Genomic DNA, 24,039 nt, shown 5'->3' with positions numbered 1-24,039 from the left:
TTATAAGTAAGTTAGTGACAGTATGTGATACATCAACAATGTTAAATATTTGCTGTTTCCAGCTTCACAAACGTGACGATTTTCTGCTTTTCTTGGTTTAATTATATTTTTAATTAAGTATTTCGGGGGTTTAGATTAATAGATGGACAAAGTAAGATATTTGAAGACGTTTGAAAAATGTTTGCACAGTGTTTGAATTTATTCATTTATATACATTTAATTACATTTATATTAAGTACATTTAAATTATTTGCATAAAAAATATATACATATACATGTAATTATTAATACGTGAAATCATACAATTAGATGCTAATCGTTTTTCTTGTGTGAAAATACCAAAGTCCAAGTTCATGTCCAAAGTAACTTTATAACTTTTGCAGAAATAACACATTAATCTTCTTGAGAATGAGAAGTTAAGTTGACTTTATGACTTTTCTTTTTTTAGCACTTATCCTGTAATTGTCTCTTGTGGCTCCAGTGGGCACTGTTTAGCAGCAGTTATATGGGCTCCCTTGCTTTCTATCTGTGTAAACACATTTTAATTTTGAAAGGTGCTGACTTTCCTATTTTTTATATACATTTTGCCCGAACAATTTATATATAACATTGTCTGTTTTTAAGGTATCAGTGGACGGCTGCAAACAGATCCAGGAGACCATTAATTGATTTTTGAACAGAGACAAAAGTTACAATCTCAACAAACTGCACTAATGGATGAAGACTTTGCGATGTGGTGAAAGCTCTGGAAAAAGCTAGTAAGTAGACCTATTTTTTTGTCAAACGATATGTTCCTGTTTAGATCTAATCGTGCAAGACAGTGAAAGGCACATACAAAATTAACTCTACAGAACGGAATACCATCATGAAAACATATATCGCTCAATGAGGACTATAACCAACCAGCACATAGAGAAGTTAAGTAGTTTTCCCTCAGTGCTGGGGAGGTGGTGGATGTCCTTTTGTTACTGGGTGTAATACATAAAGGGAAGGTATGATAAGTGAACAGGAACTGTGAAACACACAGGTGGGGATTAAATTGGGTCAAATACAAAAGTGGGGAGGATGTGTCCCTCATTAGGATCCATACTGAATGGCACAGAAAAGCCATCGGCAATTCCCTCTGTCCCACAGGCAAAAATGGATTAGAGGTGACTCCAGCCACACACACACACACACACACACACACACACACACACACACACACACACACACACACACACACACACACACACACACACACTCACACTGTAGTCTTTCACAGTGGTACACCACTTTGTCTGTGTCTCTGTTTCACATGTCATTTGTTCTCTACTGTGTGAAGAATACAACTGCCACCATTTCACCATTTGTAAAGTTTCAAATTATTTTTAAATTCTTTAACAGCTTCCTCACCTCATCCACGTTCTATGCTCAATTATAAAAAGTATCCTTGTCTCCAAACAACAGACACACAAAAGACCCTCTCCAGTGTAGTTTTGAGACTCACTGAACAAGAACATAGATTTCCGATGAAGAAAGGGTCCATTTTAGTTATGGCATATAAGACTTATTTAATTAAATATATATAATGCTCATTTAGTAGTCGGGTTTGCCAACAATTGAAGGGTTTTATCCCCGTCTCTTCCTGGCCACATGTTAAATTGTCCTTTAGCAAGATACTGAACTCCAATTTGGTCCTGCAGAGTGTGGGTGTAGGGTTAACCTTCACAAAGGAGATCGGCACTGTTAGGCTCCAAATCAATAGTTTTTTTCTCTAGCTCTTTTTAGGCAGCGTTTCGATCGGTAAAGATCTTCCTCAAACATTTGACACTGAACAACAAATATACCATGTTTCAGGTGGAATAACGAAGTAGAGGACCAGAAGAAAGTTTTGCACATTTGTTCCTAATAAATGAATGGAATGCTTCAGCAAGACACCTTTGTATTGATGTCATACTGTTAGAAGATCTCCTTTAAGCTGTGGCTCCACACAGTAAATCACTGTCTTTATTCTGTCCCACATCATTGTGTTTGCAGTGTTTTATATTTGACCTGTCCTGTATTTCATGTGGCTACAGTAATCAGCATGTTTAGAATCAATATTTAACACATGCGTAACTTATTCCATTCCGGCAGTTCATTGATGTTATAGAGGAATTAACTTGTGCTTCCTCGGTGCCTGTTCCCCACGTGTCTGAGACACAACTGGCCCAACCAGTCTGCTTCTCATTACCAGTCACATTCTAATGAATCCACTGCTGCTCATATTTCCTCTACAGCTTTTCCTCCAGTAAACCAGAGGCTGTACACTGTACATCTGTGGGAGCTGAACGAATTGTGAGCTTGTCTGTGTGTGTGCGTGTGTGTGTGTGTGTGTGTGTGTGTGAGAGAGAGAGACAGAGACAGAGAAAGAGAGGAACACCACTGTGCCCCAACACACTCCTTAACTGCTACCTACCGCTGCTCTGCCGTTGCCATGGATACAGTGCCCTCTCTCCCCCTCTCTCCTCTCTCTTGGTGCGTATGGAGGGATGGGGCTGGAGAGGAGAGGAGAGAAGAGGCTCTGGCTGCTGCCTCTGCGTCATATTCATACCAGTGCAGCTGAGAGCTGCCCTCCTCCCCAACCCCACACCCATCCTCCTCCTCTTTCCTTCCTTCCTTCCTTCCCTCCTTCCTTCCTTCTCATCATCCAATTTGCACACTGCTAGATCCCCCCTCCTATCTGCTCATCACAGTCTCTCCCTCTCTCTCTCTCTCTCTCTCTCTCTCTCTCTCTCTCTCTCTCTCTCTGCTGGCGCAGCTTGGTTACTTCTGCGTGGCTGACCCAGGCAGACTTTTTCGAGCGAGTGTGGGTGCAGAAGAAAGAGAGGAAGACAAAGGTAAGTGTTGAGATGGAGTGTTTCTGAGAGAGACAGTGTGCAGAGATGGAAAGATATGTGTGTGTGTGGGGGTGGGGGGGCGCAGAACCGCTGCCAGACAAAAGACTGAGAGGTGAGCATTAATGGCATGAACTCACCTGAGATAACAGGTATGCCACCAGCAGCTTTTGAAACATTTTGTTGTGAATTAGGAAGAAACAAGGTTTTCAGTGCATGTCAGCAAGTGTGTGTCTGCTGTCAGAGGACAACACGAGTGCATCAGTGGGAGTAGACGCATGCCTCACTCAGCGAGGCAGTCGGCGTTTCCGTGTGCAGGCACTTTGCCGTCTGTCACATAGTGTTATGGAACTGCTGCGTGTTCCCACAGTGGAGAGAACGGAGGGGGAACTTCGTTATTCTCAGAGCAGCTTTTTGAGCGATGTGTGGATGTGTTGACAGAGCGGGAATCTGTGCATCTGCAAGAGTCTAAGAGTGAGAGGAAGAGAGGAGAGAGACAGTGCAGTCAGTGGTGAAGTGCTCAGCTTCAAAGCCTAATCGCTCCTGGAAACAGAAGCCATTTCCCAAATCGCATTCACGCACTCCTCCTCCTTTTCTCCTCTCTCCTGCTTTTTTTTCTTTTTTTCCTTCTCTCTTGCAGTGTTTTGGATGCCCTTCTCTATTTCTCATATCTGCCTTTGTTCAGAGTTCACCCTTTTACAGTGGCAGAATCTTCCATAAATGTCAAACCCGCAAATTTCGACCCACACAAAAAGACCAAATGGTAACGAGAGATGAGAGGACCCAGAGAGAGGCAGACCTTGTTGAAACAGAAACAAAAAGTGTGTGTGGGAAGTAGAAAGGAAAAGAGGGGGAGAAGACAAGTAAGGGGAAAAGAAGAGGAGGCCCGCAGGGTTGTTCATTGTGTCTCGGTCCTGAGAACAGTGTCTGACATCGTGTATGACATTTAGCTGTGATGCTTCCGCCAGCGTGCTGGTGTGTGGGGAATGCGTTTGTCAGCTTTCGTTTCAGTGGAGACAGTTGCTTGTCTTTTGTTAGCATATTGGTTGTAAGTGACAGACAACAGAGATCTGAGGATCTGGGGCTTGAGGATACATTCCATCACAATTACACTTTTATTTAAACTGTTCATCCATCACTTTTTAGCAAGTATTTAAATGATCCTTTACTTTTAGATAACTTCTCTTCTTGCTTGCTAATTGGTTTTCATAAACTCTCAATTGCAACACGTATGGTTCAGGTGTTAAAGCTGACTCAGTATGGGAAAATATTTGCTCATTAAATCGAGCAAATAATGAGTTCTAGTCTACAGTCTTTACAAGCAACTACAGAAGTGCCATCTGGGGAATCACTGTAGACTATAATGTAGTCAATACTGTCTATTTTTTTGCTGTCAGTTAAGACTGAAGTTGTGTTTTTCTTGAAACATTTTCCATGTTTGATTTTTCTTGCATTCAGTCACAATGACTCAATGATGCTGCTCAGTCTGTTATCCATCTGACAGGATCAGGTACACCAGCAACAAAGACATCCCGCTCATGGGAGTCACTTGTGTGCTGTGTGTTTGTGTAGTGAAGTGTGAGATTATGAGATTATTGGCTCGGAGAACAGGCCCGCTCGAGCCCAGAGAAGTTATGGGATGAATGGTAAAGGGAAACCAGAGACGTGGAGGAGGGAAAGGAAATGAAACAAAATCACATCAAGCTGCAGAAAGGTCGAGGTAATATCAACAGGGAGGGGAGATTAAATTGACAGAGTGAAGTAAGATTAAAAAGCGAGAAAAGAGTTGAAAAGAAGCAGAGGCTGCTGTGCAAACAGTCAGCAGTCGAGTCAAACTGTTTACATGCAGCTCCTGTTGGGTGTGAGCATGTGCACGGCCGTGCATGCGCTCTCTTCCTGCCTCCCATGGGTCTCCAGTGTCCCGGCGCTCCAGGTGGGCTTTGCATTTTTAATCGATACTGTCTAGTGATTAACACCAGTCTTCACTCTGCAGCAGAAAAAAACAGACGGAAGGAGCGAGAGGGGGAGGCAGAAAGAGAGATGGAAATCTATCATACACGAGGCAGGGTGTATGAGCGAGTGTGTGTGCATGTGTGTTTGTTTGGCAGTAATGACCCTCTGTCTCTGGGCTCCTACTGAGTATGTTTATCTCCCACGGCAGCACCGAGCAAAAATGGACGATGCATCACTGCCACGCACACACCTTGTGCATTTTCTCTCTTTTCTCTCCTTCGCTCTAATTGCCTCCCTCTTGCATTCTCCCTTTTACAAACACATGCACACACACAGTCCCTTGCTCCATTCCATATAACTTACTCAAGTCTCACAATATGTAAAGGCTCTTTCTTCCTATTTCGCTCCTCTCTCATTTTCCCTCCCACTTGTGTTGCAATATGCCTATTAATGATGCAGTTAGAGCACCACTGCCAACTTCCTGCCTCTGACAGAAAGAGAGAGAGAGAGAGAGAGGAGTATAGTTGTGGTGTACATGCCCTGCTTTGTACCACTCCCTCTAATCTCTCCACCCCTCTGTCCGTGTTGTTTTCCTCAGAGTTAGCCCATGCGAGCAGCGTGTGGACTGAGTGCAGCTGTTTCGTTCAGAGCAGAGCCCAACATGTGAGAAGATGTCTGTTGGAGGTTGTGCTTGTCCCGGTGAGTGCCTACTCTCTTTCTCTTTCTGCCTCTCTTCGTTCTCTTTCCTCCTCCGTCTCTGTGCTCAGTAGTGCTGTCAGAAAGATGACTTATGTAAAAGTGCTGCAAAGCCGCCTAGGGCCAGCGGCAAGCTGTGTGAGTTTGTGTGTTGGATAAGCTGTGCTACACTCTCAACACATGTCCCGAAACAAGGTTATAGACTGAGGCTACCACACTTTGGGATTGAGTTGTTCAGCAGACCCTCTCAGTCACGCTGGCTTGCTGTGCAGCAGATCAATGGCTCTTTGAGTTTTGTCACATACAGAGACACTAAGGTATCAATAAGTGCTTCGCTTGCTTTTCACTCCTTTTTCTCAGCGTTCTCTGGCCACTAGAGGTCTGCTTCTCCATTATTTGTGCTCTTATGTGTCGAGAGGAGTTGGTGGAAATCACTGCTCACTGTTACAATAACTCTTAAATTTGTCCCATGCGGCACAACTGAATGAGGCAAAAGTACTTTACTCATTGCAAAATGGTTTAAAGCTTGTCTCTCTTGATGAATGTAAACCATTAATGAGGGTACTTAAGTAGATTTAGCTCAGAGTTAAATTTGAGTTGAGCTGCTGTTTGGATATTAGGCAGCTCTTTGTCATTGTGACTTTGCATTCCTGCATATCTTTGCTTTTGAATGCAGTTGTTATGCTTGACTTAGCTTTTCTTGAAGTTCTTGAGTTTTAAATAATGGTGACATAAAATATGGTTTTACTGCTAATGTTATGGTGTCTAATTGATACTCAGTATCTACACTCCGCTCTTGTGGTGTGCCAGAGCAACAGGAAGGAAATTTAGGAAATCTAGTACTTTGGCAAGCACAATGTTGTGGCATTTTTTATCAAGTAGATCTTATAATCCATTCTTTCCCATAAAGCATTTGATCCTGTTTGACTTTGGAGCAATTTCTCTTGAACGATACCCCAGTGAGAGCAGGCCGGCTGCAGAGACGGTTGCTCTGTGCACAGTGCCAGGGGACGAGCTTTGTGCCGCACAAGGGAGCAAGTAACAGATATAAATTGAATCGTAGCATCTGCTCAGAGGGGGCAGATTGAATTAGGGTGTCAGTATCATTTTAATGGGGCTGCTCTGATTCATTGGTAGTCGCCTATCAGATGGAATAATATGAGCGAGGCCTCTGCTTGATGTTCTCCTCTCAGATCTTTTCTTTACTAGCTCGCGTCCTTGCTCTCTCCTGCCGTTTACCAGAATATCTGCTCTTTCGCTCCCTCTGTGGACAGACTTAACTCTGGTGCAGAAACTTTTAATGATATCCACATGTTTGTGAAGGATGTAAGGAGAAAGAGGTGGAACCATAGTTATCTGCCATGTGCACATTGTGCACCAACACTCACGGGTTTACACATGCAGGCGTGTGTGCACATGTACAGCATGCACGTACACTCGCGCATGTACACACAGCTTCACGAGGAGCCTGCTCGGACAAGTTTAGGCTGGCTGATCTGGCAGATAACCACAGGGCAACATTGATCAACACTGCTTCGCAGTTTCTCTCTCCCTCGCTGGCGTGCGCTGTAAATCATTATATTCGAAGACTGGTTTGTTTACATTCTTGTACGATGGTGGATGGAAGATCCTCCCCATCCTTTGTGCGGGAATCTGCATTTGGAAAAACAAATCCTCTCTTATTCTACAGCACTGTCTCTTTTCATCTGGGCCCGTTTTGTTATTGGGTCAGAGCATTACAGAAGAGAGGAATCTGAATGGAGCGTATTTGCATGTGGCAGAATGTGAGCCATAATAAAGAACAGACTTGTCATGTCTGTCTAGTTCATTGACAACCCTGTGACACGCTGCTGTTGTTGTGACTTTGCTGTGAATCAGCCTTTTAAAGGCTTTGTTCCCCGCATGAAGGAGATCCGTCCTAACACAGTGGAGCCAATCACATCCTTTGTTCAGACTAAATGGTAAAAATAGATTGCCTGTGAGCTGAAGATACCCCTCCTCCCTCCCCTCCATTCTCACATGCAATCAAGCATGCGCTCCCCTCTGCTCACTACTCTCTCCATCTCTCACCCATCTCACTTTAACCCCTCTCTCCCATTCCTGCCTTCCTCATCTCACTCCCCCCTCCTTCCTCTTCCCCTCTCTTGCTCTCTGTCACTCCCTCGCCCCTTCTTCACTGCCTTTTGCAGTGACAGTGGGGTTACCTCATGCAGAAAGTCACATGGCTTCTGATTGACGAAAAGTGACTTAAAGCAGAGCCAAGATGGCAGCCAAACAGCTCGGGCTCTTTTGATTACCGTTACACAACAACACGACTGCCTCAGCTTTATCTCACTGCGCTGAAAGCTTTTGCCTCTCATTTTTTCCTTCCTCAATTCCTCATTTCTTCTCTTCTCTTCGTCCCCTCCTCTCTCTACCCTAGTGAGTCTCTCAGATCTTGTTTGCTAGATCAAAATGGCTGTGTGTGCAGAGAGAAAGAAGGAATGCGTGGGAGACAGAGATGCTGGGGAGTCAGAGAGATGGGGGGCGGGGGTAGGGGGGTTGCAGAGTGGAGACGTGCTGTAGTGATGTCACATCTGCTGCGGGCCGACAGGATGGCAGAGGAAAGCTGGCATGTGCCACAGCCGAAAGGAGGGGGAAGATGGGGAGAAGACAAAATGTGTGGGAAGGGAAAAAAATATTTTCTATCAAAGCACACCTTTATTTGTGGGAGATGTGCAAGCCGCAGAGTCTTTAAAACATGAAAGCAGGCTGGGTACTGACTGAAACAGAGCTGGGCTGCTGAAAGCAAACGGTGTGAGGACAGCCGCAGTAATTTGAGAGCTTTGTGCTGTTTTTCTGTGCCAATTGTGTATGTGCAAGTGGGACTGTTAGTGTAACTTTAGCATGGAAATACTTTTTGTTAATGAGTGTATCTTGAATTAACCAGCCTGTTTGAGCTGGTTGATGTTGAAAATGAATAGTTCCCACAAACTTGATTTGATAAACGTGTATGCAAATCGAGGCAAATGTTGACATTTTATTCAATAAATTGCTGCCACATAACAGAATTTATACTGTGCTTTGGATTGAAAGATGAGAAAAAGCAGATATTCAAGACTTGAATTAATGATGTCTGAAAATGTAGGTGAATTTGGTGCTTTGTCCATTTACTTGGACGTAGCGACTGACTCAGGGCTTTATTTTGTGAATAAGATAAAGTGTCCTTATTCCAGTAAAATAGGGTGCTGTGTCATAGCTGTTTCATTATTCACAATCTGTGGAGCGGCTCCAAGATTAGTCTCTAAATAACATCATCGCTGTGTCTCCATTGTTCAATTTAAGAACTAACATTAAAACTGAGCAGTATTATAACTGCAAATTATATTTGAAGGTGGAAATTATATTTCATGGTGGATTTACCTTTACAAAATTATAGAACAAGAGTAGCTGTATAAATTACCAAACATCCAGGAGAAACCGTCAACCGAAATCCTCTATGGATTGGCTAATTCTGCCTGGATTCAGATCAGTGACCTCTGTCATTGCAAGCGTCCACAACAGCAATCCTTCTTTATCTTGAGCACATGCTGTTTAACTTCCTGCTGTCGAGCCGCAGCCTGTATAGTTCTGTCTGCTGCCTTGTTGCTATCACTACCAGTCAGGTGTCACCGAACAGTTTCCCTGACAGGTTTGTGCTTCCACTGTGGCGGCTAGAAAAGCTGCGACAAGAGTCTGAACATGCTGTTCACCAGCGCTCTCTTCCGAGTTCCTCTCGACTCTCTCTGTCACGAGTTTGTGTACAGACACAATGAGCTGGAGGGATTCGAAAAAGCCTTTAAGGCTTGTTTACCCGTGTCTCGTGTTTAGCCTGTGTGGAGTCAGCTTGTTTACAGCTCACCTCAGTTTCTTTATCAAGGTCAGTTTTCTCAAGTAGCTGTCTAACTGTAAGGACGCTTGAGTAATGAACCAAATGATTAAAAATCCATTTTACATTTAACTGTATTAGAGACCACATTTCCACTACAATGAAGGCATTTCAGTGGTAATGTAATGCAGTCCCTCTCTGCATAAAATAGTACATATAAAGTGGTCTTCGGAGCTCGGGATCTATAAATACAAGAGATTGTGTGTTGTGCAAGACCAGTTTTCCAGTTACTAAATTAGAACTTTGTTCTTGTGTATTGCCATTTCATGTTATCAGTACCTGCCAGTCCTACTTGTCAGGCACTCTATGTGTGTACTACATGTGACTATTATTGAATACAGATGAAATAGGGTCCAATTCTCTGGACTGAAACACTCCCACAGTAATGTATGCAATATTTCTGCTGTTCCACACTTCCATACAGCCCATTTTCATGTTTTTTTTATGTTAATGTTAATTTGTTTTCGTAATGATAATGGAGACTTCCTTCAGATGCCATAAATATAAGCAAAATTGTTCATATAAAAGTTACTGGTTGATATAATCATGGGATAGGCAGATAAGGATCATAACTACAAGATACAAAAAATAGATTTTATAGTTCATGTTAGCTGTGAATAGTTAATTGTATTGTATATTGTATTCTATTTATTGTACTCAATAATGTTATTCGGAAGCATGAGGATGTTTGCAGCATTTGCCAGCAGAGGGAGTTGATGTTCTGTCACATCTCTTCTTTGTGTCAGTCCATCAACACTGACTGGGGAATCATTGTTTTCAACAAAAGCTTCTGCATCTCGTCCTATGTTACAACCAAAGGCTTTAGTCCTTCCTTTATGTTTTATTCCCCTATAGCTGTCCAATAATTTATACTTATTTTTCTTTTCTGTCATAACTACACAGCCAAACTATTTAGATTGGACCACAGTTACTTTAGGAAATTTTGAGTTGCCTAGTTTTCAAACATTTATCCGATGATGTAGCGCACAGATCACACCAGATATTGTTGTGTCCTGCTCCTCCAATCTGAACACTGAGTACATGCTGCAGATGATGCTGTATATCTGCACTCTAAGCCTGATGGCGGCTTTATGCAGTCAGAGTGACTGGTCTGGGTCAGATGTGTTTACTCTCTCAATGAAATGCATTGCTTCACTTTTCTCTTCTGCTCTCCCGATTTATATCTACAAACTGACTGGCAGCTCAAGTAAAAGCCTCAACAAATTGAGCTTTAAATGCACTTTGAGACCACAAAACGTTTTCCGGGTTACAAATATATTACTTGTAAACATTAGAGTGGTTATTGATTAAAAGTGAGGCTGCAGATTATACCCTTACATAATCTGAGGCTCAGGATTGAGGATTTGAGTCATCAGCCAAGTCAATCATTTTTCATAAGCCTTTACAAAGTTGGCTTGAATTAAACAGCCTGTTTAGGTAACTAGTCTTTGTGGCAGATTTGCTGAACAATGTGAACAAAATGTCTGACACCCATGTTTTTTTATGTTGGGGTTGTTACAGTCAGGACACACTGTACAGTTCTGGATGACCAGTGCTTCCAGCAGCCCTGGCAAAAATAATTTCTCTATCACTTCATTCCTCATGCCTGCTTATTATGACTGTGAATGCCAATGCCCCCACAGTAGAAAGCTGTTTATAAATACTGCATACACTACAGAGCTTTAAAGGACATAACCCTGCAAGTGTCTGGTCTGTGGTTAAATGCAGGAGTTTCCAAACTCAAAAAGTGAAATATAATTTCATCGCACTGACATCTATTGTTTATATTCAGAGGTCAACCGTGGTACTGTATTATTCCTTATGAAATGTGCTGAGACATACTGAGGGTCTATTTGTCCCAGCCTTTCCGTTAAGTATTTAATACAATCTGACAAAGTCCTTAAAAGAGCCTCATTCTTAAATGTATGGCAGTCTTTATACCTCCTAACAGACATGGGTGTCATCCAACTTTTTTATACTCTGACTTTTAAGTCAGAGTAAAAGACTGTTTATCATTTGTCATAAATATGAGAACACAGAGATAGTTTGTATCTCAGGACATCTGTCTTGTAACAATGAAGAAATACTGCAAAGTAACTCTTAAATCCCACTGATCCACACTTTTGTCACTCTATAAACCAATGCAGTGTAGCCAAATATTTTCTGAATCCACCAAACTTCTAAATTCGAAGACCCCACAGTTTAGTGTACCAAATATGTGAGGGTGAATTTTGTGGGAATGTTTATAAAACAATGCACATATGAAGAATGCTTCCATTTGATAGAATGGTGACGTGAAAACATGAACCCTGTTGACACATTGTAAACATCACATAACTTCCACAAGATGATATAAAATGATGCTGTCGGACTATGGAATGAGATTATTATTCTTATCTGCAATAGCTTGTTAAAAAACAAAATACCCCGACATACGACATATGGATCCAAAAATTATGAGACATCTATCAAATGGAGCGAATCAAATATTCATTAAAGCTCCAGAAGCCTATCTTTACTAAACAATGGGGTCCTGTTGCGGGATTGTTATTACAATGAGGGTTATTACTATATGTTGCTCGGCCCTCTGGTTGAACTGCTCTCGTTAACGCTCTCTATCACACATATCATACACAATCCTCTTTGGAAATCATATAGAGCACATACCACACTCAGGAGTGGACAAGTATTAGTTTTGCATCCTATTTAAAATATGTGTATTATTATAATATATATATATATTGAATTATTTATGTATGCAATCTATTCATTTTTATTATACTTATTTCCCCTCTTTTGTTTTCTCTTTTTTTCTTGGAGTGAGCACCATTTGATGTTTGTTGTACCTGAATATCATGTGTACCAAGACATGCAAATGAAAATACATGTTGTTATGTTGTTGACAACTAAATTACAAGTGAGTTAAAGACAACATATAGGCTGATAACCGTTCCTACTATTAGATGACACCTGTCCCACGATGCGGGCCACCGATACCCGCATGGGTCCCTGGCTGTGTGGAGGCAGGCCCGTGTTTATCTCGGGGTGTCTGATGGGATGGGCGGGGGAGCCTGCAGGAGGCGGGGCCTTTGTTTTTTTTTTTCGTGTCTCGGCTGGCAGGAACAAAGGGTCCTGTAGTAGTAGTAAATAGGTAGCGTCGCACCCTAAACAAATGACATTTAAAACACTTCGTTGCGGATTGCAAATTGACAGGAGCCAGGGCAACTAGCTGGAGCGTTGCACTCCCCGTCTCGCGTCGCCTCGTCGGGGGGACTAACGTCGCAGGACCAACGGTCGGCGCTGGAGCTCTCGCCGTCCAGCCGCTCCGGCTAGCAGCGAAGCTAGCTGGCTAGAAACACCGCGTTTCGGTGGACCTTTTCTCTGCAGGTAACCACAACTTACAGACGCACTACTTTTGACAGCTCCGCCGGTTCACAACACACCACCAAAGCTGCTCGTGAACAAGCACGAAGGGGGGTATTATTGGATGTCGGTGGTCACGGTAGGTTAGCGCCCAGCTTAGCTTAGCGACGGCGTCCGTCCTCCAGTGGACGTTGACTGATTGCGGCCCTGTCTGCTCCAGAGTGGTAAAGTGGACACAGACTTGTGTTTTTAAACGTAGACTGAGCCGTAGACTGAGCTGGGCTTATACACGTACACGGTGCAAGTGCGTTGGCAGTCTTGGCACATGTGTTTCGGATGTTTTCTTGGCTGTGCGCCAGCCTCTGGATGCAGCTCCATTGTTTGCGATGAGCAGTTTAAGAGGACCGAGTCTCACTTCTTTAAGTGCTTCTGCATCACGATGACTCATCTTCATTGTGTCCTCCTTTTTCAAGGATGCTTTTACTTGCTGGAGTCATTCATCTCTAGCATTATGTGTCAGGTGTATCCACACTTAGGACTCTTTCCTTATTACGTCTTTCATCAAAAAGATATTTCTCCATCATGCATCTGTTAGACTGGGTCTTGTGGAAACGTTGTACACTGTTGACGCTACATATTTTTACACTGTGTGTGTGTGTGTGTGTGTGTGTGTGTGTGTGTGTGTGTGCGTTTGTTTGATATTTCAAGGCGAGAATAAACTGTGTCAGCATTTTTGCAGATTGTATGTTTCTTAATGTGGAGCCATTACATAATGGAGAAAACAAGAATCATTCTCATGTTTCTTGCAGGAGTTTGTCCATCAGCATTAGACTGAATGAAGACGTATGTGGTTGAATGCTGTCTGGGGCTAGTGGTGTTGTTATGGGGGTCTATAGGTCAGATGTAATGTGTCTATAGAGAGGTATTGTTGATTCTGAGCAGGTTCACCCACATAGCAATTGGCAGGCTGAGAGGATGACCTGCCAAGGACCCGGGAGCAAACGAAGGAGGAGCTGTGGTTGTTAGAGGAGCGGCGACTGGGCTGTGAATAGGGATGGACAGCATACTTAACCCCAACTCCTGCCTTTCTCCCTCCATTTATATATCTTGACTTAAACCATTCTATTTCCATTTGTTGTAGAGTAGTCTGCTGGTGGGGTATCCATTAGTTTGCCATGTGAAAAGCTTAAACCATTACGCAGTTATGTTGGATCCTGCATTATTGTGGCCCAGTGTTTCCCCCCTGCCAGTTTTAATTTGGTACAGTACCATGTGTTATGCCTGGCCGAGTGTTGTGTCTATGTAAAAGTACGACATTAGCATAATGCTGCCTTCAGGTGCCTCTTGGTAATACCATATTTATGAGCAGGATATGCATACACCACATTATAAAGGTGGCGAATACAGAACCACTCAATGTTGTCTATGATCTCAACATTGCCTTATCTGTTAACCCGATTATGAATGAACCACATCAAATCCCTCCAGTTCCCTTCACAGTTTTTGTATCTGTGCTAAAAATGAGTGTAGCTGTAGGGTGGTTGTTGTGGGCAAGCCTGGGTCATGTCTGATTACATCGAACCGCTGCGTACGTACGGTCTCCTTGAGTAAAGACGAGAGAACTGAACTGTTTGAGCGTGAATGCGTTATCTGGACAGAGAAGGGTTAACAACAGCCGGGCTATGCATGGGGGGATGGGTAGAAGAGGCAACTAGGGGGAGACAGACACACACACACACACACACACACACACAGCAGAGGCGCATGGTTAGGATCACATGGGGCTGGATGCAGAGAAGAGGGCTCCCTGTAATGGTGCAAATGATACAAGAACACAAAGAACATGTCAGGTGATCTCCTCTGCTTGTATACCCCCATTTCACTGATTGTTTTCTCAGATTTCCGTCGGCTAATAAATATTGCTGTTTTTTTTTTCTCCCTGTGTTTTCTTGTCCATTTACCAGATTGAAGATGGATTAGATAATGAAAGCAGCAGGAAATTGTTTTGGCAGTGTGCTTTTTATTTGAGTAAATCTCAACAAAATCATCCAGCATTAGATTACTTAGATGATGCTGTGATTTGAATGAGCTAAATCTAAAGTAATCTAAATCTCCTCTAAATCTCTGCTCTTTTCCCCCCCTCTGTCTCTGCTGTGTGCTTGTGTGCAGGCTGTTCGTCAAAGTCATTCAAGCTGTACTCTCCTAAGGAGCCCCCCAACGGCGGCAGCTTTCCCCCCTTCCACCCAGGCGCTATGCTGGACAGAGATGTGGGGTAGGTCTGGGTTATACTGGCCGGATACAAAATGATCTTGTCTTTACGAAAATATGTCAAAAACTATGCATTCTTTTTACTTCTGGAAGATTTGATGTCAGAGTTTGTTGATATGTTTACTAAATAATACAACATATTTAGATAGTCATTGTTTTTTTCATAGATGATGATCTGTATTGATGTTTTATGGCTTATACTCTCCGTTATATTGATGTTTTTCTTCTTTCCTTTGATAAAAATGACTACTTTAAAAGAGACAAAAGAGTATATTTCAGACACCAAATGTATTATTTACATTTTAAATAGTTTGGCCCCCACAAGAAGAAGAATTAAACAATTAAACATTTTGTATAAATCAATATCCCCACAGTGTTTCATGCCAGGGGAGCATACCGTTGAAATACATTTTGCCCCCAAATACCCTTAGATTTTGAATTATTTTCTAGTCTAGAAAGCGATTGTGACCATGGATCACTATTGGACCCCACGGTACTTGCATTTGAGTTAATTTGAGTATTCATGTCTGTACACATTTGATGCTAAGCTTCCAATTTATTTTTACCAGTGACTGGTGACTTCTTCTGTTCTTATTCAACGTTTGCTTAGAGGGATCTACTCCTCTTCTGCCCTTTCTTTTTGCCGTATAACGTTAAAAAAATAAGCAACATTTCGCTTTATTAAAAGTGACAAACAAAGACAGAAGTCATACTGACATGCAGTGCAGTCATAACATTTTAGAGTAATTATTAAATGTTAAGTGTTTTTGTTAGGGAAAAAGCCAATCTATTATAATGTGGATGTTGTATCTAAAACCCCCTGTTAGCCTTGAAACCAATATTGGGCTCTAAACAGTGAATTATTTTGCAGTTCTGAGGTCAAAGTTTAGAACTAAAAACACATCCTTGGTGTCATTTATGTTTGTACCTTTTGTTCTTCCTAGGCCTACACCCATGTACCCCCCATCATACATGGAGCCTGGAATGGGGTGAGTACACTTGACGCTTGCATAATGAACATACAGTTGTGGTTTGTCTTGCCGTATATTTCCCTGTAATTAACATACTTTGCTCAATCTGCAGAGTGTTGAGTCCCCCTGTTTTCTGTTTCAGGAGACCCACACCGTACGGGAACCAAACAGATTACCGGATATATGAGCTGAACAAAAGGCTACAGAACTGGACAGAGGTGAGAGTCACTTCATCATCCACAGAGAGAGTAATAAGAAATAGATACCAAACTGTTGCTGTGCAAAAACACAGCATCTGAGTTTCATTTTTCAAGTTGCTTGTGATTACAATCTGTCGTGCTACATCGTGCAGCTCCTGTGAACTACTTACTGTTGCCATGTTTTCACATTTTCCCTCCCAGCTGCTGTTTGTGTAGCTAACCATGCTAGGGATTTTGTGGGAAATTAAGACTGAGAATGCACTAACTTAATTTACATTCAGGCTCTAATAAGATTATCTGATCAACTTGACCAAAACATAATTAGAGTGCCAACTGTTTTCATGCTTGAGTGTGCAACTGAGCACTTGTACCAAGGCCTGCTTTTTATGGGATGTCTCTATTACAAATGTAGCCACACTAACCTCTAGTGTGGATAGGGATTTTAACCACAATTAAATGTTATGTCCAACAAAACACCTGATGTCTGAATGGCATCATGTCTTTTTTAGAAAGTTCACCTTCAGTTTAGTTTTTACTTCTTCACTTCACCAACAAAATATTTACCCGTCTGCTCATCTTTAAGAGCCTGTGCATTGATGATTGTGAGTACCATGAAGCATGCACATCTGTTTTAAAAAGTCCATTGTTTATAAATTGACGAGAGGAAGTAGAGGTGAATAGTTAAATAAATAGTACATTTGAGGAAACACGATTTTCTGCTTCTTGTCTTTGAGCGGGTTTGCAAAAATGTATTGTTTTACATTGACCAGAGGAAGAAGAGTTGAATGGTTATAGAAATAGTAAATTTGAGGAAACAAGAACTTCTGCTTCTTGTCTGTGTGGTTTTAGTACGTTACAAATCATTCTTTGTTTACTTGTATTATCTATTATGTAACTTCCTCATCTCTTCATAGCAAACAAGCTGTATTACACTTGAATGCTGTTTTTTAAAAAAAAAAATTATTGTGATTATATGATGTAGTAATGTGCCTCGTGTATAATTGTTTTACCAAAGTTAGGCGTGCAGATTTTAAAGTAATGAAACTTGAGAGGAACGGTTCTTCATCTGCTTTCAGGACTGTGACAATCTCTGGTGGGATGCCTTCACCACAGAGTTCTTTGAGGATGACGCCATGCTCACTATCACTTTCTGTCTGGAAGATGGACCCAAACGATACAGTAAGGAACAAAAACAAAAACATTTCACTGTGTCATATGTTTTTTTTTGTTGGTACTTTAAAGTTTTATATCTTTATCAAATCATATATTTTTAAAAATTACTGGATCATTTTCTATCATTCATCAAGATAAGGCTTGTGCCTGTTGGTAGCATTATGTATATCCTCTCTATTCTTAATTTGATTCTTTTCATGTCTCTCAAATGTTGTGCTACTATACCTACACACTACGTTGGTGATTCCAATTTAGTTTAATATATTGATTTAATTTATTGACAAAGTTACATTTTTGTGTGCAGCCATCGGCAGGACTTTGATCCCACGATACTTTCGAAGTATTTTTGAGGGGGGCGCCACGGAGCTGTTTTATGTTTTGAAGCACCCAAAGGAGTCCTTCCACAGTAACTTTGTGTCTCTCGACTGTGACCAATGCACCATGGTGACTCAAAATGGCAAACCCATGTTCACACAGGTACTGGATGCAAAATGTTCAGTCTTCTCTCTTAATTCCTGTTGCTGCTGTGGTGACTCCTAACTTTTCATTTCTCTCCTGGGGTTCAGGTTTGTGTGGAGGGCCGTCTGTATTTAGAGTTCATGTTTGATGACATGATGAGGATCAAGACGTGGCACTTCAGCATCAGACAACACAGAGAGGTCCTACCAAGGAGCATTTTGGCTATGCATGTGAGTTCCAGACTCAAATAACCACCCACTCGCACTTAAATGCACATCCTGTACATGCACTTATTCATTTCATCTTTTCAACATAATCATGCAGGATCCACAAATGCTCGATCAGCTGGCTAAAAATATCACCAGATGTGGGCTGTCCAACTCCACACTCAACTACCTCCGTGTAAGCACATTTTGTATTAATGGTATTCATTATTATTATAATAATCAAAAAGAGAACAGATTATAGGATCATGTTCTCTTTTTGATCTGTCATTGAATTAACATTAACCGCAACAACCTGTTCACACTCTGTCTGTTTGGTTCCTCTCTTTATCTTCAATGAAGCTATGTGTGATATTGGAGCCCATGCAAGAGTTGATGTCAAGGCATAAGACCTACAGCTTGAGCCCCAGAGACTGCCTGAAGACCTGCCTCTTCCAAAAGTGGCAAAGAATGGTAGCACCTCCAGGTAACCCGCTTTGAAACTGCCAGTGGCATTCATGGCAGTGTTGCCCTTACATTCATTAAGCTGAAGTAGTACAAACAAATCCAGTTGCAATTGCATGACGGTTCTTTATCTGCAACAGGCCGAGAAACAACCGATTTACATTTCTTTAAATATGTGATTATGAAACCTATTTTCTACTTGTTGTCTATCTAGCCGAGCCAGCCAGACAAGCTCCAAACAAGCGGCGGAAAAGGAAGGTGTCTGGTGGAAGCACCGTGAGCACCGGCGGAGGCAGCAATAACAACACCAACAGCAAAAAGAAGAGTCCAGCCAACAGCTTTTCTCTCTCCAACCAGGTACCTGTAAGCATTACATTTACTTGACCTCTATCTGCACCTCCAAGTTCAGCAGAGTAAGGCATTGGAGGATAAGACGCAGGGTGGAGGGGTTGGAAAGAAAGCCGAGGGGGTTAGGAAGTTATTTCTGGGTGTAGGGCGCGGTAGCCGGGGTTGTTGGTGAGTAGGGAGAAGTAGGTGTAGCAGCAGGATAGAGATAGCATAGGAATGCCTCTGGAAGTTGGGTTTGGATTCAGGTGTGGATGGAGAATAGGTGTTGCTTTCTATAATTCTTCTAAGGATGAGTAGATTTAGGTAATCGACCCCTGATGTGAACCAGTGATGGGCAGTGCCTGGTCCTCTGGGGCCACAGGCTTATGGGTTTATAGAGAGGACGTACAAGTGACCTCCATTGCTAAGTAATGCTCAAAATATTCTGTAGCCATGGGGTAGGGTTACCTTGCGCTTGATTTCCAGTGGGACAGTTAGATTTTCTCTCTCTTAGAGTTAGTCTCTCAGAGCGCACGATTCACACAGCACTGCTGTCTTTGTTGACTTGGTTGCTTGGTTGAGTGAACGAGACCCGAGGTGGAATGAACCGCCCCCCCCACCCCCCGCACCCCTTGATGCAGCACTCAAGATTCAGAGACGCCCACTGCTGGCCAGTAGCGAGGGCCCTTGACCCTGGTTCTTGGAACTGGGGAAGGGAGGCAGGACCACAACTGTCAGGGTAGATGCCCTGACTACACCATGTCCGGTTGTGATTGGTTCAAGAATGAAAGGACACGAATACCTCAGGTTTTAATAATCTCTTGGTCCCTAAAACGTATCTTGAAGTATCAATTATCATGCATATCATTAATAACAAAAGCTGGATTTGAACCAAGTTAAATCGCTAGACCATAGGCAAGAAAACACTACACTTAGAAGTCGCCCGTGCAGCCAGTCATTCCGCGCAACCCCCTGTATTATGGGGATAATATGTACCGGCCCTTGCTGTCCCCTTTAGGACGTGATGATGGTGGGAGAGCCCACTCTGATGGGAGGGGAGTTTGGTGACGAGGACGAGCGTCTGATCACACGGCTGGAGAACACGCAGTTCGATGGGGCGAATGGCCTGGAGGATGAGGACAGTTTCAACAGCTCGCCTGCACTTGGGGCACACTCGCCCTGGAACAACAAGGCTCCCTCCAGTCAGGAGAGCAAGAATGACAACTCCCAGTCGTCCCAGTAGAGTGCTGAGGTCTCAGCAGGCCCCTTTTTTTCAATGCTTAAATCCTACCGGGATCCACCTGAGCCAACACACTAGCGAGAGGAGTCAGTGAGGGTGGCCTCGAGCACTTGTGTTTAATACATTTTTGTTTCTTTTGTTCCGTCATGTTCATTTTATGACGAAAGGAGATTGGTTAGGAAAAGGGACAATAGCCGATGGACTGATAAAGCTCTTAACCGTCACATGTAGGACAGGGTCAGCAGAAGTCCACCCGCTCCCTCACATTGTTACATTGTTGATGATCAGTGGTGCTCAGCCTTGGCCCTTGTCTGCTCGGCTCCAGTCGGTCCTCTTAGAGGCGTGGTGAGACTGGTGGGGTGGGGGTGTGTGTGCATGTGTCTTTACCCCCCATCGTAGCTCACCACAGTGTTTGAGCCAAAGTCGCCATGTCCTGTTGTCCGAGTGCTCGCCATGGCGACCATGTCAGTGGGTTCTTGTTCCAACCTCGGGTCTCTCAGGCATGTGTTTTCCTTGACGACGCACCACGTTGTTTCTGTTGTGCTCATGTCACGGGGAAGAAATGCTTAGCTTTTATTTAACTTATTTTTTTGCAGGCTGCAGAAAACTGTGTGCACTCTTAGTATCAAAATTCAACGTTCGGTTTTTAAAAACTCAATTATTTGTTTTTGTAGGACCTGGTTGGAACAAAAACCTGTACAGTGCCGGAGCTTGAGGACCGGAGTTGAGAACCACTACGCTAAATCTTAAACCCACGCACACACGCACGCATACACGCACGCATACACGCACGCACGCATACACGCACGCACGCATACACGCACGCACGCATACACGCACGCACGCACGCACACACGCACGCACACACGCACACATACACACATGCATACACGCACACATACACACATGCATACACGCACGCACGCACGCATACACGCACACGCACACATACACGCACACATACATACACGCACGCACGCATACACGCACGCGCACACACACACACACACACACACACACACACACACACACACACACACATATATACATACACGCATACATCCAAGCCAGTGCATACATTCACACACACACACACACACACACACACACACACACACACATACCTACACCTGCAGCATAAAACATTGAGGTACTGGAGAGAGGTGGTACGCAGCATGTCTGGACCAGAGCACCAGATGCTACAGAAGTGTTTTCATTTTCTATGTTTTAGACTTGTTTTGAATTGTTTTTATTTTTGTAAACAATTTCTAAAAAATAAACAGACAAGCAAGCAAACAAAAACACCCCAGAATATTCTTTGCACTGTTTCCACTATTAACTCCAATCTATTTTTCTTATGAATTGACGGTGTATTTTTTTTTTTCTATTATTGCTAATGTAAGAACTGTAAAACATCTGAAACCTGCAGTATATCGATGTATACGTATTGCTGTTAGATCATTCTTATTGTGATGGTAATAACTTCATGTAAGTCGATGCTTAATATAATGTCATCCATCCGTGTCAGACATCACACGGTCATCAGGTCCATTGGCTTCAGTGCTAGAAAACAAGTTGGGGAGAACGAGGCTGGTGTTTTCACGCTGTACACCATCTTGTCTGATGTGAGTACAAAGCCGCGCACTGGAAACCATTCCCCCCGCTAGTTTTCCATCCATGGCCGGTTCTGGATCTGTTGACTTGTCATTTGCAGAACTGTTTGCTTTGTCTTGAAATCTCTATCTGGGGGACCTCTCTTCAGAGAACGTGATAACAGAAAACTTCTCAAATTTGCTACTCAAAAATATTTTAAAAACAAGTTTTGACAGGATTGTAAAATAAGAAAAAAAAGACTTTTGTATTAACTTAAGTTTCCCAGAAATGTTTGTAATCACAATTAAGAAAGCTGCAGACCAAGGAGCTACATGTAAAGATTCTTTAGATATTGATTACACTGTGCTGTTTGTTTTATGACGAATCATTTTGTTGGCTTTACTCCTCATATTTGTGTCTGTGCTTGTATATTTTTAGGTAGTAATTTCTGTAAAAGTCATTATATGTATTCCTCCCTAGAATTATGAGAAACTCAATCTAATGTAAAGAGATTAAAAGCCTCTTAAATTTTTGTTTTTTTTAACGTGATTTCTTTAATGGTACAATCACTGATAAAAGAATTTTGCCCTCATTTTAGCAAACTGTATTTATTTTTGTATGTATTGACATTCTTTCGTTTAGGTCCAACCCACCTGTACTATACTCATGATATATGTAGAAGTTTGTTGGGCTGCTGAGTCAGTTACCGCTTATACAGGTCATGCCATTGCTTGTGTTTTTTTTGACATGTGGCTCCCAGTTCTGGCCAGTTCATCACAATGGTTCAGTGTGTTCACATTAAAGATACATTCAATGGCCATTTTCTGCTGTTGTAGATACCGGGTCTATCTGAAAACTTGTCAGATGAACTGAAAATCAATAAATAACCACATTTGGAGAAAGTGTTGACCTCTAAATTAGCCTTATTTTTCTGTTATGCTGCTCATTTTCATGGTGGGTCATCCTGATAAAGAGCCTCGAGTCCTCAGATGCTGGGAATGTTCCACAATAGAGGAATCGTTCCTGAAATTTGATCAGATTTAGCTAAACCCTCAATGATGTTGATTTTTTTTTTTCCAGATACATTTAAAATCTATAACCAATGAGAGAAAATCGCAGAGTAATGGAAATATGCTGCCCATTGACATGACATCTTATCCTGAGGGGACGCTGGGCTTGACCTTTAGCTGCCGTGGAAGGTTTCCTGTTCAGTTACAAACTGGGCTTCAGCATTACCAGCTATTGAACAGGAATTTCCAAACTCACCCAGCAGGGGTCTCCCAGAGCACCCAGACAGACTGAGCTGTTAGAAACTCTCCTCCATTATATCTGTCAGAAAGGCTGTTTGTAAATCTACACTGAGCTGCAGGCTATTGTTTTTAAGTCCTTCCTCATCGTCTCTTGCAGCCCTATAGTCTACTTGTGTGGTGTATCTACTCAGCAGGCCGACACAGAATCAATCTAGGGGCAACTTTTCAACACCCTGTGTTTCCTAAATTGAAATAATTGAGGGAATAAGGGTTTGTGAAATGTGAGACAAAGCTGAAATGGCAATTCACCAATAGCTGGCTCCTGTAGCACCTCACCATAGGGGTGATTTTATATCTATATTTTTTGCCAGGTTTCTGTCATTGATAATTCATGTATGGTATCAATAAAGATGAATTTTCACTGAAAAACTTGTTGTTATTGGATTTAGCTGTGACAATGCTGGATATAAAATCTGTTAATGTGCTGTCAAAATGTATGTTTATCATGCTGCACTTCTCCCAACAGGATCACACAAAAAAGACTAAAGAAATAAAACACTGACATTTTCTTCAGTAAGTACAACAACCAATTACTCAGATATACTTTGGTAAATCTGACATCAGTTGATTCTTAAAATCGCCAGCTCTTGTGAATGTGAGCACAAGGCTGCAGCCCTTATTTCTGACCAAATTGTCAAGAACACAACTCTGTGTGTCCTGTTCGCCCTTTCTTGGCAGAGCAGAACTAATGTAGAAGATGATTGGCAAGAAAAGAGGAACGATAACAAATGACTGAAACTGTGACTGACGATGTATGTTACAGATACGTAGAGCCATCTTGTCTCTCTTCCAAGCTGCTGAATCAAACAAACATCTCAGACATACTGTACAACAAAAAGACCAAAGGGAGACAGAGTGTTGGCACTTCAGATAATTACATCTTTGCACTAAAAGGTTTGATCCAACAAGAGCTACTTGTCTGGTATTTTCCCATTGAAGCTAATTCTGGACTTTGGAATCTGTGATAAAATCATCTCAACCTGAGTTACTCTCTGCTTTTTGAGAACTTTTAACCACATCCTGAAGACGGTTTTTGTTGTGATGTTGTACCAA

General features: G+C 42.3%; 1 protein-coding gene across 3 annotated transcripts; it reads left to right on the top strand.

The window, feature by feature from the left end:
- Window positions 1-5,419: 5,419 nt before the first annotated feature.
- Window positions 5,420-22,580, top strand: ldb1a (LIM domain binding 1a). 3 transcript variants are annotated; one of them, XM_079230263.1, is made up of 11 exons: window positions 5,420-5,510; window positions 14,947-15,049; window positions 15,990-16,034; window positions 16,162-16,234; window positions 17,293-17,395; window positions 17,694-17,866; window positions 17,956-18,078; window positions 18,173-18,250; window positions 18,415-18,538; window positions 18,731-18,873; window positions 20,758-22,580. In XM_079230263.1, exons 1-11 carry the CDS (start codon window positions 5,483-5,485, stop codon window positions 20,809-20,811), a joined length of 1,047 nt encoding a protein of 348 aa, XP_079086389.1. In that variant the 5' UTR covers window positions 5,420-5,482; the 3' UTR covers window positions 20,812-22,580. The 3 variants fall into 3 exon arrangements, with proteins under 3 accessions (XP_079086389.1, XP_079086388.1, XP_079086390.1); XM_079230262.1 differs by having other exon boundaries at window positions 16,159-16,234; XM_079230264.1 differs by lacking the exon at window positions 20,758-22,580 and adding an exon at window positions 19,862-20,296 and having other exon boundaries at window positions 16,159-16,234; window positions 18,731-18,879.
- The last annotated feature ends 1,459 nt before the right edge of the window (window positions 22,581-24,039 follow it).

Source organism: Taurulus bubalis, assembly GCF_910589615.1.
Source record: "Taurulus bubalis genome assembly, chromosome: 14".
Classification (NCBI taxonomy): Eukaryota; Metazoa; Chordata; class Actinopteri; order Perciformes; family Cottidae; genus Taurulus; species Taurulus bubalis.
Note: the sequence above shows the minus strand (reverse complement) of the source record. Positions and strands in the feature narration are given on the sequence as shown.